This window comes from Zerene cesonia, chromosome 16 (assembly GCF_012273895.1).
Source record: "Zerene cesonia ecotype Mississippi chromosome 16, Zerene_cesonia_1.1, whole genome shotgun sequence".
In the NCBI taxonomy this organism is placed as follows: domain Eukaryota; kingdom Metazoa; phylum Arthropoda; class Insecta; order Lepidoptera; family Pieridae; genus Zerene; species Zerene cesonia.
In genome coordinates this window covers 5,426,399-5,453,421 of record NC_052117.1, presented here as the reverse complement: position 1 = coordinate 5,453,421, position 27,023 = coordinate 5,426,399, and the positions used below count along the sequence as shown (strand labels likewise).

The window sequence follows — 27,023 nt, the reverse complement described above, 5'->3', positions numbered from 1 at the left end:
TATTTTTGTGCTATTTTGCTTTTCAGGCAACTTTCTTCAACTTTAATTAAAAATGAGGACTGGAATGAACAAATGTCTAATTTTCATCAATAAAACATGTAGACTATTATTTTATGATCAAGCAGAAACAACTTTAACATTTTATACAATAATACCCAGCCCGAAGCTAGTCTTAAATTGTAAACATTATTTTAAAATTTTAATATTATTATTAGTACTTACACATTGTCGAACTTGAGGTTAGAAGAGCTTATTAGCAAACTCTCCAATGCTATGACTTTGCAATTATTTCCTAATTGTGATGGCTAAGTATAAAACAATATGAATGTTATGCGGAACCTAGATACTCATGCTGCATGCCATAGGTACTTTACGCGCCGTCTAATTTAATTGACGGGAATGACATGCAACCTACGCAAACAATTTTGAATGAAAATAGATGCATGCATGCCAAGGACATCTTAAAAGATGACCTTCAACAATATACTTAAAAAAGTTGTTATTGCTAATCATCAGGACAGGTAAGTAGATACATAATTACTTTTATAGTAGGTTTAGAAGTATAAAAGATTTAATATTAAAAAACAATTAACAGGTATATGAAACTTATAATTAATTTAGTATTTTTTAGAAGCATTTGATAGATCCCAAGATAATTATGTACAAAATCTTTTTACATCTACCTATAATATTAAGCTTTTTAGTCTTACGAGTAGGTGTTTGCACTATTCCTCGAGCACTATTTGATTTTCTGAAGTATTTTAGTAAGGCTTTGTCAATATATCTTAACCAAAACACGCTTTGAACTAAGTTACACTTTGCATAGAGCACGCAAACGTTGGCAGTTGAGACAAATAATTATAATAATAACAAATATATAGTTGTGGGTTAAATTAATTAGTGATAACCACACTTATTTTGATTTTTGTAATGCTATAGTTTACACGTAGATAATAAATAGATTAATAATAACATTGCATCGTGGAATAATTACATTTGTTCAAACTTTAATTTGGCGATAGTTAATTAAACATTATTTTTCATTTGATAAGATTTAAGCAAAGAAATGGGGATAATTACATTTGTTTATAATACCGACAAAGTCATATTCATGCATTATTTACTTTTAGATTCTTCCTTATAGACTTCAACTTGCGTTCAATTCTCAAATCTAATTACAGAGCATGAAATGAAGAAATTGTGTTTCGCGAAACAGTGCTGTATGTATCAAACATAAATTGAAATTGAACTTCATTGAACAAATCATTTCAAACCGATTGAGCACATTTGAAGTTTCCACTTCGTCAGCCTCTTCCAATATAATTCGCATAGTGCCGAATGGTTTTTAGATGTGCCAAGTGTAGTAGTCATTCGGGCGAATAGACGACTGATAGGCTTATCAGCACATCACGCTGACTGGCAACGTAATATCGTGGCTTTATCAATACGTTTTCATGATTTTGTATTCCATCACACAGGGTCGTTTATACTCACCTCAAGACTATGAAAACTTTACCATGAAAGCGTCCAAATAATTAAATATTATAATAATTAGACGTAAACTTTTACTATTATAACATCTCATGAATAATGAATGAAATTGAAAAATTACATGCTATATCAGCGAAGATCATTAAATTATGGTCCTTTCTGAAATAAGTAACATTAACACATTCTATTATGTTATGAGCAGTAGAACAGTGACGGCGGTAAAACTGTTTGTAGAGACCATGAATAGTTTATTGGTGTAATAGATATTGTCGACACGCATGGGAGCGGTTATTATTTAATATCTTGTCGCCAGTTGAGTTATCAGACCGCTGATGTGAAAACAAGAGTGCGATATCTAAAGTTTTATGTTCGTGTATCGAGTACGCCGCGAACACCTACCATGTATCCATATTCGTATTTTAGAAATAACAAATCGTAAGTTAATAATAAAAGAAAATTCAGCCATTACATGTACATATGGTTATTTTGTTTATACATTAGCGGTGCGTGTTAATAATTATGTTTTCGTCTTTCAACAGGACTATGACTGCAATATGTTTCGTTTGCAATCTTCCAATACTATCCCATCAAGTGGGCTTGGTATGGGCGGGTGGAAACGGCTGGGACGAGCTGACGCGCTCTACCCTAGAAGAAACAACTCTCAGACAGCGGCTAGGCAGTCGAAGGGACTCAGCAGCCCAGGTTTCATGCCTTTCTCCTCCAGAACCCGATGGTGGGGACCAGCCAAGAGGTATTATTTAATTTTAAATAATAACTAACCATTAACCTTACTTGTAGTTAATAATGAAAATAACTTTTTAATTGAAGAAGTAAAGGTTTTAATTTAACACTATATTTTTAGGTGGTCCCCGCCGCCGCAGATCATCATTAGCTCAGCTTACAGACATTCTTCGAGAATGGGGCGGTGGTGGAAGCAATGCCCCAAGACGTCAAAGGGCACCTTTGTCACGACGAGAAACTTTAGCAGATCTCGCTCGCTCTCTCCCTTGGGCGCGCCACGAGCCTCCACCTCGACGCCGACGAGATTCATCCGCAGATTCTGGCATCAAGTCAATGGCGTCAAAACGCCGCGATTCAAAAGCAGCACATCAAGATTTCCGATCTGATTACCCACACTATTTTGAAAGAAAAGATTCCACAACAATTATTCCTACAAGAGAACGACGCATTAAAAGACGCGGTTCTGGTGATGACAAGGAGCGCAGAGATTCTGTTGATGGACACCGACATAGACGTGATTCTGTAGTAGTCCCACCTCCCAGGATCGTTGCAACCCATAAAAAGAGAAAACCATCTCCCCCAATGCAGGCACCACCATCGTTTGTCGATGCTTCTTCAGATCCTGGTCCTTCGCAGCCACCAGCAGTAACGGTTGTTACTGTACATGAGCCGAGTCGATCTGATGGTGAATGTCCCTCAATGACAATGCCAACTATCATAACATCTGCAGTAACACCATCTCCAACATCGCCAACGGTACCCAGTGTTAATACTGTTACAACGCAACCATCTCCAACAACACAAGTAAATCAAATAAGTACAGGAACACTGGAGTCTCAATCGACGCAGGCTACACAAGCCACACCTGGTGGTAGAACACCACCTTACTTGGGAGGTAGGCGTGATTCTACCACACAATGTGGTCGAACAAGGCGTGATTCAAGAGCAGCAGCAAGTCCAGAACGAAGATTGGGAAGGCTGCAAAGACAAGCTACCGCTTTCGATGATCCTATTGGTCCGCCTGGAACGCGACGGCCTTCTTTAGAGCCTGATGATGCTGGAAGAGCCCGTCGCGACTCTTTAAGTCCAGATTCAGCAGCGCGATCTAGAAGAGAAAGAAATCAGTTGAGCCCAGATCGAGCAGGAGGAGGTGAATTAAGCCCATCAGCAGCACGACGACGAAGTCGTCTAAGACGACAAGCATCCTGTGCTAGAATGGGACGAGCTCGAAGTCCAGAATCAAGTTCTTGTTCCAGTCGAGATCCTAGCCCCGGAGCTAGGCCACCAGAAAGAACCATATTCAGGCGACAATCAACGACAGAAGAAATACTCATTGCACGGGGTTTCCGACGCCAATCAACAACAGAAGAAATGATACGTTGTAGAAATTTCAGGCGTCAAAGTTCACAAAGTGATGATGCGTGTATGCGCGCTAGGGGTCGCAGAGATTCATCAACCCAGATTTTAGACGGCACCATTGGGACCATGACTGTTGAAACAACTAGTACTTTCTTCGATTCAAGTACTCAAACTGGTAAGTAAAATTCTTTTTTTTTATCAGTGTTTAGAAATAAAATTTTAACATAAAATGTTTGTTTAAAGTGACATCTCTTGATTTATTTAACGAAACTATGAGATCAAATTAATTTTAGAGTAACCTCTTATAACGTATAACATAATGGTGCATACTATTCGACACAGTATTACTTAGAAAGTTAAAATTTAATGCCTATGCTTTCAACAAATACTCTTGCATAAAATTAAAATCATAAGAAAAACTGCAACAACTTAGGGAATAGGAATAGCTTACAATAAATATAATATTAAACAGTTACTTCACTACTATTAGTAAAGAAGATACTCTCCACTGAGCTTTTTGTTAGAATTTCCATCTGTACTTTACAACAACATAGTACTCGATTACAATAGAACACCACGTGTTTTCCATCCGCCTCTCTTGGTCGACCAATCATTACGCTCGTATCAGCATCTCTTTCACTCGCAAGCTAACAGCCGAGAAAGCGGAACGGGGTAGAGAAGGTTTTTGAGAGGATGCACAGTGGCGCCATCCGTAAAAGCTTTGTCAGCCGAGAAATTGTGAGTCACTTTGAATTGGTAGCGCTTTCGCGCGGACCTCGGAACCGAAATGAGATGAGTCGGGACGCCCGGCGCAGGCTCGCTCGCCCGCGCCCTGTCATCTGTTGCCCACTAACGCTGCCATGTTTACTAAAACGAAAGTGACGTGCCGTACACAACGAATAACCTCTACGATATCACATTGACACGAGTAATTCGCGACTCGATGTAACCAAGCTATTTTCAGTAAAATTGACGCTACAACGAATAAGTTAACCAGGCAATGAGTTTGAAATCATATAAAATTGATATATTTGATATTGTCCTATAACTTTTGGTTATTTTATGTGTGGTTCAGTGATACACATTTGAATAGTGTAAAGGTGTGACATTTGTACAACAATATTTACCTACAAGGAGTGAACTTAACCTATATACTAACTTTCATTTTCGAACGAACGCTAAATTCTGACACTATAATAAATGTTTTTAATGTTATAGAAAGATTGTATTTAATTTTATATGAAAAATTGTGTGTAAATAAGGGCAGAACGATATGGTAAGTCAAAAATTTCAAAAATACCTATTTTAACAAATTAAAACACGTTTTGTGTTTTAATGGAAATGTAATTTATCGCGATATCTAATACGGTTTGTAAATAACCAAAAACCGTTGGCATGCGAATAACTGAAAAATCAATCCTACAATAATATCGAGTTGCAAGGTAATTCTGATTTTATTGCAATATTACCAAGTTATTAATTATATTACATATTAGATTTTATTTATAAATAACAGATTTTGCAAGTTTTGCTTATCTTTTTAATGTCTGTAAACGAAAGAAAGAAAGATGAACGAATTTTATATATTCGTTTATCACTCGTTTCAGCATTACATTCGATAAAAATATTAATACGTATTATAGATTTCGTTATACCACATATTCCCATACAAAAAATTCAAAACGGCAACGAAAACGTCAAGTATTTCTGTGATTGTCTTATTATTAATTTGTATTTATGCCCACACATCTGAGCCAACACATGAAAAAATGATTGAAACAATATTAACTCGTGAAATGGGCTGTTACATTTAAAATAACACGCGGACTCACGGGTTCGCGTAATAAAAAAAGAAATGAAAATACCTATTTACCGCCCACTTTACTACCTACGAGGACATTAATTACAGCCCATCTTTCTATTGCTTTCGTTTTATACTTCAATAAAAATACAGGTAGCTTTTTATGCCATCATTAATGTGATCGGAGCCTACATAATGTGTTTTAAAATAGGTATACAGTAAGTATATGCAGAAGTGCTTATACTAAATATCAAATTAAATTAAACAACTTTGACATTAGTAAGCTACGGTGAAACTAAAGTAGTATACCTATTATCTTTAAAACTTTGCGTGCGGAAGTTGTAAATTCACTTAGTGTGAGCGAATATTAGGTAGAATTTGTTCATAGTTGGAATATAATATAGCTTATTAAAAAATTCAGCGCAATATCCCAGTATCACATAATTTCTTATTAAAAAACTTGAGAGCTTAATATACTAGTACCGCACGTTATGAGTTTTGCCTTAAAATTTTAAAGGTCCACAAAACTTGGCAGTTCTCCTGGCGAGACCAATATGCCCTTTGGCATTGCGCCAAAAGAAAATCGCTTTCACTCTTTTACTGGGTTACTGATTTGGCACACGTAACTCGTGGTTTTTTATTAAAGGATACAGATAATATAGGAATTGCAGGTATTTAAATTTGTTTATGTCACCTCTTTTTAATGTTATGAAATAACGACCAGGGCGGATGATATAAAAGCCGAAAGTTACAAAAAATTCTAGTTTCTAATTAAATTATCCATTACAATTTTTTTCATTATGTTATAGTATAACTGGGGCTGGTTGGCTTTATAATATATATATAACTGGAGCATTTATATAATGACGAGATGCATTTTCTTAATACCTACTTATTATCTGTGATAGTACGTATCCTTTTTAAATGTATAATGGCGCCATTCCATTTTTATAATTGATAAAAATTAAATATTTTTAATAAATTAATTTTTCAAATAATTTAAAAAACATCTTATCACAACTGGAAATATAAATGATAAAAACAATTTTAATAAGAGGTCTCGATCATTATGGTTGAATAATTAATGTGTTAAATACGGAATTGTTTTTTTTAATTCAAAATCACATTCATTCTTGTGAGGTGCGTAAAGATGAAATAATAAAAGGTTGATAATTTTAAATGTATACTTATTGCTTACTTGTATGTGTCTCATTGATTTATTTTGAATGCAGAGCCATCACCACTATACGACAACAACCATTACCACGAGGAATGTCTGCGCTGCAACTCCTGCGGGTTGAACCTTACCGGACCAAATCAGGTATGTTTTTGATTATCATTACGAAATAAGTAAATGTGAAACAAACGAGAATTGCTATCAAATATATGAAAATTATGGTTACATAGTTGTTTTTCATAATATGATATATAAATGTGTAAAAAATAATAAAATGCAAGAAATTTTTTATAAATTGCTGTAATTATGCCTATGTATTAAACATTGAAATAACCTTATGAAAATACAAATATTCACAGATCCTTTAAAAGGTCCTTCCTACGTTTATTTTTAAATCACATATCACACCGCTTTCTATTATTATTATCTTAATATTCTTATCCCAAATAAACATCTATAAAAACCTTTTTGCAACACATTGAATGTGTCTTAATTTGTAAGATAATTAAATTGGGGTAGGTACTTTCTATATTTTAATACTCTAAAACAAAACACTCATCGTATACATAAAAATGACATGTTTTCTTTAAAAAATTATATGTAGCTAGAAGTTACATTATAATATAATCAAACAAATACATCTTAGAATTCCGTCGCTTAATCCAATATGATTCAGTACTGCTGAGCTAGATAATGCGTAGGTACAGTTTATTCCTACAATTTTCTTTTACCTTGCTCAACAAGTGTTTCAGTTATATTTACTAAGCCTGTCTATTTGGTTAAGTCTAAGCTTCTTAAGCAATGAATATTATAATTGCTGTGTGTAAGTACTGAAGGGTGAATGAGCTAAATCTATAAAGCTTCTGAAACTATTCTAATACCATTAAGTATCTCTATTAATAGTTATGCAAATTTTTTATGAATATTTTTTTCACCTAATAGCGCTCAATTAACATAACCTCCAATTAAAATTTATAATATATTTCACGTGCAACGTAAATTTCCACTAATCCTTTGGCAACACTTTAAAGTTAAATCAAACAAAATTCTACAGGGATTTATATACTAGAAACTAAAGTGTTCATTTAGACTTTAGTTCCTAGAAGCAGATGGGTGGCACTCCAAACCTAAAATAATATTTGTTGAAGCAGTCTGTTATTCAAAGAGAGCACCTAATTAAACTTATATTAATTGGAAACAACAAAAAATAACACCTCGGGGGGTGATTGATATTTTTATATTATTTATAAGCCGCTCGTTCTAGCCCTAACCTGGTTAATCATGGACAAGAGTATAGAATATATATTTTAGGATAAATGCGGATGAAGATGGTTAACTTATACACCTTTTTCTATACTTCCAAAAATTGTTTTTTTTTTTAATCGTCGAAAGCGTTAGTAAACCAAAATAAAAAAGAAAATAAAATAAAATCTCAACTGGCCTATATCTTTTAGGTACATCAAACCAATTATAAGCCATTTACATAGAAATAAATGATAATAATTCGCCGTTCCGCGTATATACAAGGCGTGTTGGGAGCGCAGCCTCCGTGCGGCCTTGATCAGAATTAATCAAAGAAATCGCTAAAGAAGCCCACATGAAGTTATTATTATCGTGAATAGGAAACCATCACGCAGCCTGGAAGTGAAACCTGCGAAAATTTAACAACAATGTGTCATTGTTTATTAGAAGCTTTGCAATGCTAATAATTGATTGCTTTGTCTAAATACATATTATAGCAATTCCAATTAATGTCACACACGGTATATGCTTTAATGTCTGCTTATTATATCTGATTAAAGGGGTTGGGCTTAACTCTAGAGTCCAGAGGGATACTGAGCAATATTAACTGTGGTAGAGTGTAGTTTTCCATTCCAAAGTTATATGTTACACTTTAAAACAGTTCTTCAATGTAAAGTAATATGGATCATAATAAAATCTGAGTTAGTCGATTCTAATTTTTAACGCATTTTCTCTAGATAAAACTAGTTCTAATATAGGTATTTAGCTACAACAAGACCCATCTGAGGAAAATTTATTGTAAAGGAAAACGGGTTATAACGGTAACTTATTATGTGGTTAATTCGTCCATGCATATTATATACCGTATTTATTGCTATTACTATTTTTTATAGAGATCTGTTTGAGGACTTGGTCTTCTTCAATACATTTTTCATAAAAGATCTTCGATTAATTCTTAGAGCTTTTTCATTTTCTACTAGACATGATACATTATTCTTTAAATTTTACTATAAATATCTAGACAAAAGGGGGTTTTAGATATAAAAAGCGTGTGTGTGTCTAAATAAAAAAAAATTAGGTTAGGTAAAATTTACTTCCAAACATTATTATCTACCATGAACTAGTGGTTACAAAAGAACTGATAACTGTATAGTGAGCAGTTCTATTGAGACATTCAAACGGGTCGCTTAAATTCCCTTTTTCTTAGACGAGGGTTGACACATTAAGGAAGATATCTATTTCGATATTTCTTTTTATGTTATCGAAGTGAATTGATAATGCTGAAACTACAAAGTACATTTGTGATAATGTGACATGTTACAAATTCGCTGGATTCAAAATAAAAGCTCCATAAAAAAGGGCTCAAGTCATAGAATACTTTTAATGACCCAATGGGTGTTTTAGTGGATGGGGTAAATTGATTTGGTTTCAGTGAAAAACAAAAAACAATAAACGGTAAAACATTTTGAATCAACTTTGGATCGTGGTCTTAGGGAAAAACATTTCCTTTTAAAACCAATCTCACAAGATGTTGTGTTGAATCTTATTGTAGCGAAACAACCGTGAAATAGATTTACCTCCAAGTATATATTAAAATACCTACATGAAAAAGAAGGAATTGTATTCTTTTCTCAATATTTTACTTTATTTTGAAAAACAGAATTTGTGTATAATACAAGCACTATCTGACTCGCAAAATCGTAAATGTATGACTGAAATACATTGAAATGTTTTTGCAATGTATAAACCACACATCTAAAATATTAATATTATTTAGTTTCTATCATAGCTAATTATTTCTTTAAATATTCAATATTTCAATGAATATATATATTATTAATATACGTAATTTTAATTAAACTTTAATTGCAAATGTAGAAACAAAAAGTTTTTATCTAATAAGCCTGTAGCTTCGAAAGCGAATTCACACTCTAAACACACGAATTTTATGCAAGGTTCATGCAATCGCGTAGGGATTATCCATTGCTTTGCGGGTTTTAAAATGATGTATTGGAAAATGTTTTCACAGCTTAGTTAGTATTCCGTCTACTTTCTTCCTCCGTTGTTGGTGGTGCTAATATAAAGATTGAAACCTTCGTGCGTCCACCAAACTATCGTGGAAATTTTCGTATTGTTAACAAAACATTAACATAACTTTTACCTATTATTTCATCTGTATTTTTGGTTTCTTATTTTTTACTTCCATCGTTCCCCTCATCAGCTCTATTAATTTGTCATTCTGTCGCACACTGATGTTATATGTCGCTAGAGCACGATTACATTAATAAAATATTATGTGTATACGAGGACAAATAAGAGCAAGAAAAAAACTTCAAATTAAATATCTTCGTAGAACTAGATTTTGACTGTTATCTCATCACCAGAAACGAGCGCGCCGCTTCAAAAACCAGATCCTGTGCGACCTTCACTTCGCGGACGTCGCGCTCATGGAGTGCAGCGACTTCATGCAACAGCTGCGCAGCTTCAAACCTCAGTCACTGGGTTGCGCTGTGGCCAGGCGCAAGTCGTCAACTACCCTCATATTCCCTTTGCCACCTCAGGCGTGTTCAGGTAACTTTTTTATTGGACGCTGAAACAAATATTGTGTTTTACTTTAACTGTGTGTAGAAGGATGTATATGATTTCAACTCGTGTGCTTTTTTTAAATATGTTCATTAAATTAGCTGTAGGTTCCAATCATACATACTAGAACTACCTATCACACTATCTATATTTTATTATAAACATCTATGAAAAAGTGAGCTTGTGAATAGTCATATAGTAAGTGTTAAAAAAGTAAGTCAATTATCTGCAAAATTATACATCTTAGAGACTTAAGCCAAGCGCAAATAACTCGTTTATATTGCAACTTCACATAAATTTAATGCTTACTAAAACTAAGAAATGATCTTAGTTTGATAAAATCTATGCTTCTATGAATTTCTCGTCCTCTTAATGTGTTAATTTTCAAACGAACCAGCTTGCTTGTTGCATGAAAACTTTGGTAATTTATCAGTAGCATTTAAATGTCACACAAAGTTTACTTTAGCCTGTAGCTTATAATTGGTTTCGAAATATTACGCTGTAGAATACCGCATCCGTATTGAGGTGAGATTTCTCCCAATTTTACGCTTAATTGACAAGATAAAATGCGTCGGCCGTTTCGTTTTGTCCTTTCAAAGTGTTCACAAAACTCATAAACGATAATTATATTTAAATGAAGATTTCGCTTGACACTTGCGGCGGAATAAATGAACGCCTAAGTATTTTTGTATTGCTCGAGGGGTGGTCTGGAATCTGAATCGCTTAATGTTTATAAAAAGATAGTTAATTTACCTCTACTTATAATTTAATCTCGTTATGTAGCTTAGTGTTGTCGTATTTGTATTCTGATCTATAAAATACTTACTACTACTACTTTTCATTGCTTCATCTGTTAGGTCATACGTTAACTTATAAGAATTAAAAATATGTGTCATTATGTATATATGTCATTTTCCATTGGCATTGAAACGATCAAATAGAAACACACACTCTCTCCATTAAAAAATATTCACTGCCATCTTTATGGATTGTTTTACGGAATCTAAATTATCATGGCGCTTGAATAATGAAAAACTCTCTATAACAGACCATAAATTATGATCCTTCTGACAAAGATCGGGACTAGATGACGGTCAGTTTTCGTTTATTCGAAAAATTTTTTTCCAACCATGCTTGAATGAATCGAACTTGATGACCCGGTGCTGAATCTTGCTGAAAGGATCACTTCTGGTTATGGAACAAGGTGTCGTTAAGAGGATTAACCGCCTTTTCAATCTTCGCATCGATTGCTTTGAACTCGTTTCTTCACTGCCACTATTGTCGTTTTCGTAAGAACACTATGCAAATAACTCTTTATACAGAAGAAAAAAATATATCTTAATCTGCACAATCAGTGAACTTTTCAAATTGCCTATCAATAGACCGATATATAGACATACGAGATAAACCAAGCGGATGTAGTACTTTGTATACACTATCAGCCCTCTTCATCACGTCGCTCTACTAGAAGAGGTGAAGATAGTGTTAAATCGTAACAAAAACCTCTTAGAATTAGTAGATTAGATGATGGCAAGAACAACTTAAACATATGCATAATAATATTATATTATCGTGTTCGAAATAAAATTCGGTACATGAAACTTACCAACAAACAAAGTTACCATAAAATCCGTACATGTGTCTACCCATGTTAAAAGCACGTCATCATTATGTTGGGCGGCTATTTATACACATGCCAGTCACTGCAAATAGGCTTCGCTAGGGAGGATCCATCTCATATTTCGTATTTTCATCTGCAACTCAGCAGGGCTGCATGCAGCGCCGCCTGTCAGCTAACAACCAGTCAATAACTGTCAAGTGAAAATGGAGGAAACGTGTTCGCGGTAAACTCATCCTGACTATTGTGATATAACAGATATTGTTTTCGGCGTATTTTCAGCAACCCCATGGCACCTGCATAATTGAGCTCACAATTATTAATTATGAATTTATTAAAGGACTGCTGTCGTACCCTTTGACGAGATTAAGCAATAATTAACGGATTTGTTGGTTGCAAAATGCAAAAACGATTGATGGGCGAAAAAAAACGTCCAAATTCAATAAAGGGAATTTTGGTGACACTGAAATTATAGACTGTACAGAATGAGAATAACTTATTTGAATTTTACTCTAAACAATAAGACTTCTAATATTTTCAATACATTTAAAAATGATCAACTAAAACAATTCCCAAAAATGCAATCCAGAAAAACAACAATGGCGCCACGCCCAGCTACATTTGGACCACGTGTAGAATAATTGTAAAACGAAAAGTAACTTAATTTCCGCTATTTCCTGAGTCAATCGCGTTCACCACAGACTCACAAAAACCCCGCTCACCCTCCGGAAACCCCCACGTAAATGTATAACGTAGGTACCTTTATAAAATACATAAGCTCTTTATTCTGGGAAAGGATGTGGAAGGATACTATACTGTCAATTGTGTACATTTCGCGTATTGTTAGCGACACAACACAACCTTTTATATACCTACAGTATAGAAGAATCAAAGAAAACTATTTCGATTACCTCAAATCTTCAAGAAAGAGAAAGCTTTAGAGGCATCAAAACGTGTATTCAACTGAATGTCTTTCTAAAAATAACCCTTTATTGTTTTCAAAATGTTTTATGTTTGTTCTGTGAGACAAAATTTACAACATTTTTATGCAGTAAACTTCGTATATAAAATATACAAAGGTTTTATTTGATTAATTCATTAGTTTACTGCATAAAAACCTTCGTAATAAATTTAAATATAAAGGTTTTTTTCTAATTGAAGGGTAACAAAAACGACGTATTTTCTCAATACGTAGACTTTATATAGAATGGTTATTTGGAATTACAACAACCTACACGGGGAAATGTTTACTTCATTATATTTCCAAGCAGTACCAAACCATTAGAAAATCCAAACAGAATTCTTTGAGAGCAACATAATCGATTTCCCAATTTTTCGCAATTGGATAAGTCGACACACATCGTACATTAAAGGTAAAAACTTGTTCAGTATGGCAACCCCAAATCGTATTTGTGCCGCCCCTTACCCTGAGACTAATATATTTGCAACTTCCCACCCCATTGACGGAGCCGGCCAAGTTTAACACTTTACCGCTTTCAATCTAATGTAGATTCACAAACCTACATTAGATTTATAACGAAACCCTTTTGATAAAATTACCCTCGTGTGAAATGTGTTATTATTAAGTCTGATATTTATAATTATTATCCAATAACGTATCGTTTTGTATTTGTTTTGTAAAACAATGGTGATTGTTGTGCTTTCTTCTTGTGGTGCTTCTTTCGAAAAAATAATTTCGCAGATATAAACGTTTTTGACATCAATATTGCATTCCTATCTTGCTTAATTAATTTATCTATGATACACGGATTAAAAACCAATTTGTGCAAACCGCTTCGGAAGCACCTTTTTGTGTTTCGCACAAAAATAACACTAGGCGTGACATGATATCAAATTAAAATCCAGCAAAGGTTTACGTTTGCACAGAGCCAAAACACACAGTGAAATATTAATTAAACCTTCACGTCGTATGATAAAGCACGTAGTTCATAAAAACCCACGATTCAACCAAATACCGTTTACTGCCAATTACATTTTGTTTGTCAACAACGCTATTTAAACATTATGTATCTTTGACTATTAAAATAATATTTAATGTATATATTTCGGATGTATTCTAAATATATTCTTAAATGGCCCGTTTCCTTTTCCTCACCCGTCCTAGTCCAATCCTTCTTTCCAGTCGTTAATCCTTTCCTTTTCCCTTACCCCATAAAAGCGGGCGGCGCATTCACAGAGGTACTACCTTTGCGAATGTTTATGGGCGGTGGTGATCGCTTACCATCAGGCGAACCACCAGCTCAGCTGCCCGCTATGACATAAAGAAAAAAAAAAAAATGAAAGACAAGTTTCTTTATAATTATTTTAAGTTTCTACATAACATAATTTTATCACATAATGATTGCACCTATTCAATAAATTTAAATATTTGTTTGATTTATAATATGCTACTATGAATGTCTGGTATTAGTTAATATCGTGAATATTAATGTTCAATGTCGAAAATTACCAATTTCGATGGTGAAGTTTTAAAACTTTCTTAATTTATACTTAAATTGTTCATACACTAGTGAATGTTATACCCAGAGGAGATACGGTAAAAATTTAATTGGAATCAGCGCTTAACAATTTGTGTGAATGTTAATAAACGCCAGGGTTTGTTCGAAAAGCGAGAAATTCATAACTAACAGCTATGATTATGCAGCACTAGTAATGAAATGGATCGTCTTATAAATATTGAGCTAACCCTACAATAACTAACCCGTGGGCAGTGAAGAACTTGAAAATGTAGATAGGAAGTCTCGTTCAAGGCAATTCAAAACAATGAGGTATATTCTCAGAGGAGCACCCAATAATGGTTTACAAAAAACTAATCAGAATGATAATTTTTAAAATACGCGAGCCTTTAATGTCAACCAATTAAATTAGGTCGGATCTGGTATCAGTTCTAACATAGCCTAACTCAAATCTAGCCGTTGCAATAAATAACTATGTATAACTTTATTTAATATATCCAGTCATCGGTGAATCGGTCATTTTTTACATCACATAGTGTAGTAAAATATACTGTATTTCGGACATCCACAGTAACATACCTACACATAGCCAACAACAATATGTTAGATATAAGATTGATAAATTATTAATTCCTTTTTATTATATAATGTTGATATAGTCAATCATAATAAGTATTTATTTATTTCTACGAAACGTTATGTCCTACTATATTCGCCATAAATGTATCTTAAATATGGAATTTCAAATAGGCCAATTTATCCCGGTTTTTGGCCTTTTAAAATAGTTTTCGTTTTGATTGAACGTTCTACCAAGTACCTATAATCAAAGTAAAAGCCCGATATAAGATAAATCCGTAGAATATATTATTTAAATATTATTTTTAACTCACTCATTAATACATAATATTTTACCTGTAATATGATAGAAATAGTTCACATTATTTGTTTGATCATCACTTTTGTTCAAAAATCCTCCGCCGTGATAAATTACACAAAAACGTAAGACAGCATCATACTTTTTTTTGTTGTGGCGGAAACATATCAATAAACCTTTTATGAAAATCAATTTATTAAGGTTTTATAATTAAATCACCTAAAAAGCTTTTTTATGTACAATATTTGAAATATTTTTAATAACGTTATACTTGAATAAAAAAGAACATCTGTTCGAAGTAAATTTACGAACACATTTCCAAGAAATACAGAAAATTTGTGTCGAAGCATAATACTGACTGATTGCGTAATACATCTTTATTTTTATTGTTTTTATTAATAGTTATTTTATCACATTCAAGACCATGGAGGAAGAAAAGAAGACATATTCCTTATCTCAGTGCACTCTAAGTATGAACGCCAAGCATAATAATTAAAGTTTGGTGTTCTACCTTACAGTGAATTGAGTAATGTGAAAAAACACCGTTAAAGAAGAAAGAAGAAGTGAAGCCTTAATAGAAACTTATACTGATATTTTTTTTTTTACTGATATTTTATTTATATTCATTATATAAAACACACTCACTATTCTTCATCGATCCAATTCTCTTCCCTTCATCAAGTTGAAAATTTCCTTCAATGCACATTTTTAAAAAAATATTTACCCGATACAAAATTAATATTTCCACAAAGAAAACATTTTACTTGAGTGAGTGAGATTGTGAAGCTCGTATTTAAAATGGTGTTTTCCAACCAAATAAACACATTGAAACGTGCACAAGTCTTTTATGTAAACTCTAAAATAACATTCATAAAATATTCAAAAGCAGTGAACATCACGGAATATTCACTTGCATCAGTAAAATGATGTGGCAACATTGCGGATTATGTTTTCCGAAAATTTTCCACCAGCAAGAACCTGAGACTGCGTGTAAATATTTTATTTAGGAGTCTGGGTCTGGCGGGTAATGGCGTGGGTATCAGATTTCCGTCCCATGGACTGCTTTTAATATAGGTGTGTTTCGCTGCGAATCGTTAATGTCATAATTATATAACAGTCTACAATATCTGCGTGTTACTTTTTTTTAGATTATTTAAAAAAATTTCAAAATCGTGAAGGGGAATGTGATAATTCTTTATATACAAATTATCCTTATATCCGTATTTATCTAGCAATTACAAAAGATATATAAATGTGCCAAATTTCAGCTTGATATCTCTGGGATGAGATTAAAGAACATACACAAACTTACAGAACCTTTAAAATGTAGTTTTCTGTAATAATTATGATCGATTTGATGTAAAAGTACTTTATACAAAACTTTGGTTAACACGTTTATGTACTATAATAACTTTTGCTGAAACAAAGAAAATCACATTACATAACAAGACTGTTGAGGAATGAAAGGTTAAAGTACAATAACATGGAAATAGTTTTAATAATATTAGAAGGCCATTTATTAGCGTCAGAGAAAAAACATTATTCAAATAGGCCCACCTGCGGCCATTTTCCTTTTTCTGATTCAGTCTGAGAACAATAATGGATATTAACATAAAATCGTCATATTGCACTACTAAAAATGTATTAAATAAATAGACACATAATCGCTTTTCCTCTTATTTCATATATAAATTTATAGCGACCCCCCGACGGCGCACGGCTGTGCAGCCCACGGCCTACGCGAATTGTGCATGTATTGTTCTATACACATAATCGTAGTATCTAGTTAAAAACCGGCTTTAAAATTTGTTCACAAGTTTTTGAGATCTAAGCATATAGGAATTTTGTCTTATTCTGTGTAAATATAATACAAATAATGGAAATACTACTTCATTTCTCATCACTATTTAATTAGATTTATTCAGACAACAGAAATAAAAAATCAAATAATCAGGTTGGAAGTATAAAACTTTAATATGCTATATATATACCGCTACTAACATACTCAAATTCTCAAAAAACTCTATCTAACCTGTTTATTCCTTTAGATGAATTCTGCGAAGAATACCCCCACAACCTGATTCCCACGCCCGGCTACTGGATAGAGTGTTCACGTCAGAAAATCGCAACAGACACGATTTGGGACGAATCGGAGTCAGAACATGACAGCGGACCAGAACGAGAAAATGACAATGGTGAGTGCGTACAATATATTGTGTATGTAAATTGTTACAAAAACATATGGAATATTCTCGTAAATATATTTGAAAAATTCGATATTTATATGTAGGTTATATAGACTACTTCATAGATTAATTATTGTTTCGGTTAAATTCATTATGTAAATTGCATAGGGTTGTCAATTGTTTATGAAATACAGATAATAAATATTGTTTCCGTTATGAATGATCTTCAATATGCAAGCAATGTATGAAATCGAAACGGTACATTACTTTTAGGTCACGTGGCTCTACGTAGCTCTTTAAAAATGTATCTGCTACTTAAGGAAATAGATATCATGCAATATGTTTCCCCACACTCATATCAATTGCCAACCCTCATGATTCTAAGCCTTCGATTATTTATTTTATGATAACAGCGATGAAGCTACCTTCATAGTGACTAATAAAATCTATCCTTTACCAAAAATGATTGATAGAAGTCTCTCAAGCCAATCTGTCATGATGCTACGAAAAATTATGGTAAGATAAATGAGAAAATTATAACGATATAATGTATGCTTTTGTCATTGAAGGATTCATCTACTAATGAATTACGTATATAAAAAACATTATTTTCCACCTACAAATATTTATGAGAAACAGAATTGGGTCATCAATAAAGTGCTATATTTCAAGTAATACATATGAACTAAAATTATAAAGATGAAACATTTGGTTTTGTATCTATGTTTGTAATGTTTCTACCGTGTACTTTCTAATTACGGAGCCGATTTTAAAATTTCATTTTCATTTTCTCCGAATGATATAGACTATATACGTAGGGACTACGGACAAGTCGGGGCAAATAGCTAGTTTTTTATATAAGGGGCTCCTAGTCGTGATTTAATCTCAACCGTAAAAAAGAGTACATTTTCGTGCGTGACTAATTTTTGTTGCCTCATTGAAAATAAAAATTACATAAAATACCGTTCTGCATTCCCAACTATAAGTGTGCCAAGTTTCATACATCTCCGCGCAAAATGTAACTCCCAGAAATAGGGGTGTTATAAGTTTGATATCGACGTCTGTTTGTGTGTCTCTGGGCGTGTGTGTGTATGTTTGTCGCATTCGCTTTTAAACTGATATACCGAAGCCGATGCGGTTTTTAAAATCAGTCAGTCAAACTTGACGACCGCTAAAAAACGTCAAATTGAATATTTTTTCACATAAAAATGGAGCACTTAATACCCATATTGAGGAAATTATTTATAGCGTGCTTGTTATATATATATATAATATACATAATAGAAAAATACTCACAATTTCCTCCCAATGCAAACAAATCGTTTTAAAAAATTACTCCCTACCGGTCCTAACGAGAGGGCATTTAAGGAACTTTTTCAATTTCGATAAATTTCATTTGGAGACTTTTCCAATAAATTCACCTTCAAATGTTACACATGTAAAACTTTGATATAATTGTTTTAATTAATTTTTCATCACAATGACCTATTACTAACAAACAACATTAGGTTGAAATGTTCTGTTCAAAATGTTTAATAATATTCCATTATTTTATGAGGTTGACGCCGTAGCCGTAGTCTGTAAGCAACACAATAATATGTTATGTTTATTGCAAATTAATTGAAATTTGCTTAAAAAATTGAAATTGAAAAATTACTACTGCTATTTATGCATTTGATTTAAAACTAATAATTAATGTAGATAAATAAATTGATATTTCGTTGAGCAAGTTATGACAATGAACTTTAGCAGTTAATTCAATAATAAAATACTAGGTATACATATATTTTTAGTGATACTTTCGATGAAACAAAAACCCAGTAAAGAGCTCAGGAGTTGTACTCTTCAAAGTATAATAATCGATTATTTAACTTGCTATTTGATATGAAATCTTAAAATTTAAAATACAAAATAGTTATTCTGCATACAAATATTTATAGCATAATTACTCTAAATGTGTTCTGTCTAATCTATCCTAAGATATTTTATAAAATACTAGCTGCGCCCCGTGGTTTATAATATAATAGAATATATAATAAATAGAATATCGGGATAAAAAGTTGACTATATGTTATTGCAGTTGTCCAGCTATCTATGTACCAAATTTCATTGTAACCGATTCAGTAGTTTTTGCGTAAAAGAGCAACAAACACACACACATCCTTACAAACTTTACAATTTACAATATTAATAGAATTTGTAAGAAAATTCTTGAAGTCTTAAAGATAAACCTATCTATTATAACCATAGGTTACCTACAAATAAAGAATTTAGCATGATTGCTAGAATTTGAACAACGCAAATAAATTTATGACCATTTACTCATCTTTAATAATAAATATCAATGACTGAATGCACACGAGGGGTCAGTCTCTTTCATTCGGCACACGTTTTCAATTTATCGAGCGGTGTCATTATCTACGGAGTGGAAGATGTTTGGCGCCCGACACCACGTCTCGTCCTATCACAATCCACAAAGAGACAATGAGCTTCAGTTTCTTTCAGTTTCTACGGTACAATTCCTTACACTGATCTATTTGCTCCAACTTAATTAAACTCGACACCTGTACAGCTGCAATGGGTACATTAAAATAAATCGTGTTTGATTAGCGCGACACAAACACTCTGATATTTGACTAAAATAAGGGATTTTCTAAAATAATTGACAAAACTAATAACCTAACTAAACCCATAGATAATATAATAATAGCAAAGTGTATTTGTCTGTTTATGTTATTGTGACTAGAGAGTGATATAGAGTAGGTTACTTCACAGCGGGGAAACATCTCATTTTGATAGGAATTGTCCGTGACAACGCTAGCAAAACTGCATAAATGTCGATTCTAAAATCATTTCAAAAAGTAGTAGAAGTAGCAGTAGTAGCTTTATAGACATAATTACTGAAATTGAAATTCAAAATAAAATAACTTCTATAAATATTTTTAGAAAGAAGAGAAAAAGAATTTGGTAGCAGCATTTAAAAATTATAAATGTATTTCGATTTAAACGCAAAGCCTTTTAGAACAGAATTAGATTGAATTTCTACAAGACTTAGGTCTTTACCTTTTTATGCATTAACTATATTTTCAAAGAAACCACTGACCGCATCACAATACACTTACACTTTGGAACCTAGTATTGACTAAATTTGAATAGTGTGATACTGTTCAGTAAACGTATTAATAAATACCACATAAATGTATACCACATATTAATGTGAAAGCCAATCAATTTTTGGAATGCAAATACATAATCATATTTTAATACATTCTTATGTTTTGGCTAAATTCTTAAAAATGTAAAAAGAAATTTATCTGGTATCCTCGATTATAGATTCGAGTGAAGCAGCCGTGTAATCACTAACTGAATATTTTATTCAATATAAATTTGCTAGCTCTCGAGTTCTCTATCGTGAAAATGTATTTCGTAAATCTAAGCACCTCCATTTTATTTCGTGTATAAACGCAAAGAAAATTTTTGGCGTTCTTTGTACGAATTCATATACAACAGTCATGCGAAAAGGGGCATATTTTCGACAATTTTGTGCTTTGTGCGTCGTAAGCGGCAATCCCAGGAACATAGAATATTCATTTCTCATCTCAACGAAGGCCTAATCGCGTAGAAGGGGACTAAGACATTTTTCCTGTGACGTTCCCCCGCATTATTGATGCATAAGCCAAGTTTCGTTTGACCTTTGTAGCTCTCGTCCCGGCGACATTTTACATTGTATTTTTAACAAGACGGTACCCACCGTTATACTTTCTAAGTTTGTTTTGACTCTATGTATATATTAAACTTTATATAAACTTATTTTCATAAATTGAATTTACCTACCAAAGCAAAAAGTTTTCCATTTATTCGAGAATCACTAGTAAAATATATTTAAATATTTATAGTAACAAATTTGATAATTTGTGATTTAAAATCAGCTTTCACCACCCACTTTTGATAATAAAAAGCGTTAACTATTATGTGCACTTTTAAATTTAATTTCAGTTGAAACATATCAAAACATCTATATAGATAGCTGTATACATTAAGAACATGGTGCCATTATATCACCATTACAAATTGATTATAAAATTGGGCAATAAAAGCAATTTGAGTTAAATAAAAGTCTACTCCAATAGACTCAGGTGTACGCAGGGATGACAAATGTTCGAATCCTAATTTACGAACAGAGAAATGAGAAAGGAAAAGCGTCACTAAAATGTTCCCTCATAATTTTGCAAGCAGAGAGGTATCATTTTTAATAATTTACCCTGACACCCTGTCGTCTTTGCACTGAACAAACATCTCTCCGGAATTCGTAAGCGTCGCTGACACATTATTTCTCAAATTTCTTTTTTATTATTCCACATTTTCTAAACTAATAAATGAAAAATCATTGTTAAATATGTACTAACACCTTACCAGGCAATGCTCTGTAAATTTATAATGCAATCAATTGAAAAATAACAGCATAATTATGACTAACAAAATGTTGGCCTATGTGTTTTATTTCCCTATATTCATAATAATTTCCTTCTAGTCTACCATATTGAATTCAACTATCATTGCATATGTCATCGTATCGATCTATCTAAAAATACAGCAACCTACATGCATAATAAATAAAAATTGGCAATAAGGTATAGATAGTACGAATTAATAAAGCACAAAACTTTCATTTTACAAAAGCAACGCAAACTTAAGACATTTCTTAATATAAAGTTCACTGTCCTTAAGTAGGGATAAAACAGTCTGGGAATTCAAATCACATACATTTTAAGAAAGTATCTGATATAAAACAGGTGAAAACTTTTAGTACTTTCAGTTGGGGGTATGGACCTCGTTACTACTTAAAGTTTCAGCAAGCAGCCCTTCGATATAGGTACCGTTTTAAAGATAAAATTGAATACTAGCTATCTATGAAAAAAAATATTGATACAATAAAACTATATAGGGATTTATACATTTTCTGACTCTTATTTGTGACTTTAGTACAAAAAATGCCTGTATTTAAATGGGAACATTGCTATCATATGTGTTACCTGAATAGAATCAGTGTCTATGTCTATTTAAATGATGACGTTGTTATCATATTTTTTACCTGAATAGAATCAGTGTGTGTTTGTGGAAACTAAAAAGCAATTTTCTAAGGCTTTTGTTGCCACAAAAGACTTATGAAGATAAAATCATATTCACTTTGAATCGAGTTTTAGCACCAACTTGTAAAATGTGATAAGATACAAAGTTTCATATTAAACATTATTACAATTTCATTGTGTTATTTAGACACAAATATTAAACATAGATTCTAAAAGAAAAACAAAAATACGTGAACATTATTAATTTCAATCGTTAAATTACGATTAATATATAGCAACCAATAGATTTTTGTTTATGTTTTATTTAACTTTGTAATAGAATATCAAAATGCAGCGAATTTTAGTAGAAATTAAATCATAAGGTGAAATGGGGTGAGACGACACAATAATCTGTTTGGCTCAGGTTGACAGTGGAGATACAAGCAGTGTTGATAATATGCCTTGCATGCGACCACGAACAATGGCTGCAAGGCTTCTATTTGTAGCTAACAGATAATAATGCAACCTTCTGTTTTATCGTTGTTAATATAATGCGGAAGTAGCTGATGCCAACGCACGATTTAAGCCTCTCGACAGATATTGAAAAAGTTTGGTATGAAAATAGGGTGAGCTTCATCAAAATTCAATAATTTTCCCTTTATATTTTCTCTGTTTAGGCATATTATGTTGGTGTAGAGTTACATTATGTAGCAGTTTAACACCTATTTTATTGTATCGAATTTCTGAATGCATAAATAATACGCGTGGGAGAAGTACTAAGTTATTCTTCAATTAAATGATCATTCATCGAAGGTCGCTTCCTTTCCACCACGTGAACATTTTTGAAAAAAATATTGGACGACCAAGAAGCCAAAATTCAGTTGAGATTTTTTTCCAGACCGCCACAGAAGATCGGGTTCCTTGGACGAAGCGGCAGAGGACAGCAGTGACAATGGCGGCAGTACACCAAAGAAGAAAACCGCCATAGAGGAACAATGGGAGAGGTCTGGCGGATTCGAGCTAACTTCTGTCGAACAGGAGACATACGAAAAATACTTCTATGGCACAGAACATTGGAACTACTTTACAAATGACGAAGACCTCGGACCTGTGATACTTTCTATTAAACAAGAAACGCTTAACTCAAGGGATCAGTTTAGGTAAGTAAATAAGGCAGTATTTCATTTCAAACGTTACGAAGAGACTCATAAAATATGCTTGAAATACGATGCCTATATTCTACATTCTGAATATTGCTAAAACTATTGAAACTATATTGCCGGCATCGTTTATGTAATTATAATCAATACAATAACTTTTAATGTGATTATTGTAGGTCTTTAAGTTATCAATCTTAAATTTAAGTCTATGATATAACTCGACTTTGTCGAGTACCTCAAATCTCTCAGACCTAATCAGTATATAGGATCATAAACCCTTAAAACTTGGGATCGATTCTCGTTAATCTTTATTGGCAATACTAAATAAATTTAACAGTAGCTCTATCGATGAACCGTCTAGTTTGAAGTTGTCGCCTCAGGGGAATGCTATGAATCTCCGGTCTTCGCTGAAAGGCGAGAATAGAATTTAATCAAGCGTTGATTTAATTAATATTTATATGTGATTTATTTATTTGTTGAATTATACGGTTCATATATACCTTATGAATTATTTAAACTTTTTTTAATATGTAGATAGATGTCAATAATTAAGTACATTTACATTCCTCAAAATAATAAAAGGAGTCTTCTCTCCATGACAACGGCCACCTAACTTTATTACAAAGAAGCGTTTTTGTGATCGTAATTGGTATAATTTATACTCAATCCCAATTATATTCATCGCTTGCCACAGTGTTTAACATTTGTATTTTAAATGGGGGAATGATCACTCCTCGGCACAAACGATGAGCTCACACATGAAGGAGGTATGAAGCTCACAGAAGATCGAGCTGAAATAGTGGCATAGAAATGCTTGCTTGCTTGTGCAATGTTTCGTACGGTGAGGTGAAGTGAGGGAAGTAGGAGGTCCGTTTCTCTTGTCTCCCTTAGTCCATTACTTTATTCGCACCGGTAATCCATCCGTTAAATACTTTTCCTTTATAAAAGCGGGCAACGCATTTATTAATTGGCGGTGGCCACAACATACCGTCACGAAAACAACCAGCTTGGTTAACCGCTAGGACCAAAATAAATATCTTAAAATTATAAAAATTACTTATGTGAAACTAGTTCAGTTGATAATCTAATATTATTGTGGATCGAAATCAATCATAGAAGCCGACCCTTTTAGAATTGCTATCCAGAATACATTTAACTTTATATAACTGTCTCCTAATTTTCCATCCTAAAAAAACAGCTTATATTACATTAAGTACGTTTTAATTTAAAACGAAATGTAAAATGAGGGCATACAAATTACGGTGGAGTCTTTAATTAAGTGTCATCACGACGCACGTTGATTTGCCTCTCTTGGCCTATCGTAAACGCACAAAAACGGTTCGAAAGTGGTATTGTAAGCTATAAGGAGTAGCAAAAAGGAACGGACTTACGCCCACACGTAATCTATGCTAATATAACAAAACTGAAGCGTTTGTTCGTTTGATTGAACGCGCTAATCTCAGGAACAACTGGAATTATTTGAAAAATTACTTTAGTTTTAGATAGCTCACTTATTGAGGGAGCCTTTAGGCTTTAAAACGTCAGGTACTACGTGGGTAAAACCGCGGGGCACAGCTAGTTAATTGATAATTGCATTTGGGAGAACGTTTGATATAAAATTATCTGTATCTGTTTTTTTTAGTTAATATATTAATGCAATTTTTTGCAAAAAAAATTATGTATAGAGGATATGCATATATTGAGATAAACATTATTATTTAAACGTTTTAAGTTGATGTTGTAATAATAATGTTTATATTTGTGTGTAACTCAGGGAAGATATGCTTTGCAAGAAGCGATTATTGGAATAAAAAATCAAATATTGCTCGTGCTCAAAACTTAAAACGTATTAATAATATTTTTTTGCTCAATATATGCTTTACATATTTCTATAGATGATAACAAATAACGTACAATTTTTCATATATTAACTAAATTTATTTGTTTAACTTGTTATATGGCCTTAACGAAATAATAATTAGTAAAACAACCTGCGTCGCTTTAAACGGTTTTTGGTCCAATACCAATACCAATTTTTTTTTTGTTCATAATAAATCCTTTTCGTTTTTCATTTTTCTCTAATCTCAGCTGTATTCATAAAACGGATTTTGGCATACGCGGAATATTCGCCTAAAATAATTTACATATTTACAAGGGGATTTATTCGCCGCATCACTCGATCAAAAGTATATTTGAAGCTTTTGTACGTGTTGTATCTAAATGTGCCTCATAAACTCGACTTTTCCGTGCCTATTCTTCATGATTTCGCCATGTGAAAAGGATGAAATAATCCTAATAGGTGTGGTGTTGGTATAGGCGAAGATAAACATAAACGCCTTAAAGATCAACATTTATTTCTAAGATACGTTGTCACACTAAACTCATTTAAAAGTCACATTATGGCAACAAAACGTTATCATATACTTAAACATATACGTGCATTAATCGAGATTATAAATACACGTCATTAAAATCAGGACGTGTAACAAAATATCTCTTTTTGGGTACAGATTGCTTTGAGCGGCATACTGACGTACACAGGTATTTTCATTATTCTCTGTCGTAGAGAAACTGAAAAAGGGGAGGCAAGGGAGTTTAATTTAAGCTCTATAAATTTTCATAAACGCTGCATCTTGCATACTTCTATTGTACCTTTACATAAATTTGTAGAAATTGAGATTAAATTTTGAACGAACTTTATGTACCTACCTACGTCGTTTAATTGGTCAATATATAATCTGTAATATTAATACACATATACTATAAGAATCGAAATCGAATGAATATATAAAAACTCTACCTAAATTATATAGTACCTACTCATACAAACTTGTGTCAAATACTAACGCAACCATAAACTCAGCGGAATTGGAAATTGGTATCGTCTCATCTCAGAAGTTAAAGCTAAAACCCTCTGAATCAGACCAAGAGCCGGACATACTTCTTTCTGAAGTGGAACACGCAATTTTGAAACTGAAGAGAAATAAAGCTCCAGGACTAGATGACATTACCTCTGAGGCCATAAAGGCCTTAGGCGAAAATGGTACAAAACATTTACACAAAATCTGCAATGAAGTGTGGAAAACTTGCGAATGGCCAGCCGATTGGACAGTGTCATCTATTTTACCTCTTCACAAGAAAGGAACTGCAAGAAACTGTGATAATATATAATTATAGAACCATCGCTCTAATATCACACACTAGCAAAGTTTTATTACACATAATCAATGGCCGACTTCGATCCT

General features: G+C 32.8%; 1 protein-coding gene across 1 annotated transcript in view; it reads left to right on the top strand.

The window, feature by feature from the left end:
• Positions 1–2,034: 2,034 nt before the first annotated feature.
• The window catches only part of LOC119833117, a 39,633-nt gene continuing 14,644 nt past the window's right edge, over positions 2,035–27,023 (top strand). Inside the window, exons 1-6 of the mRNA XM_038357003.1 lie at positions 2,035–2,242; positions 2,354–3,766; positions 6,625–6,713; positions 10,196–10,382; positions 17,412–17,558; positions 23,517–23,778. Of these exons, the coding sequence (XP_038212931.1) occupies positions 2,035–2,242; positions 2,354–3,766; positions 6,625–6,713; positions 10,196–10,382; positions 17,412–17,558; positions 23,517–23,778 (2,306 nt within the window). The remainder of the gene's footprint in view (positions 2,243–2,353; positions 3,767–6,624; positions 6,714–10,195; positions 10,383–17,411; positions 17,559–23,516; positions 23,779–27,023) is intronic.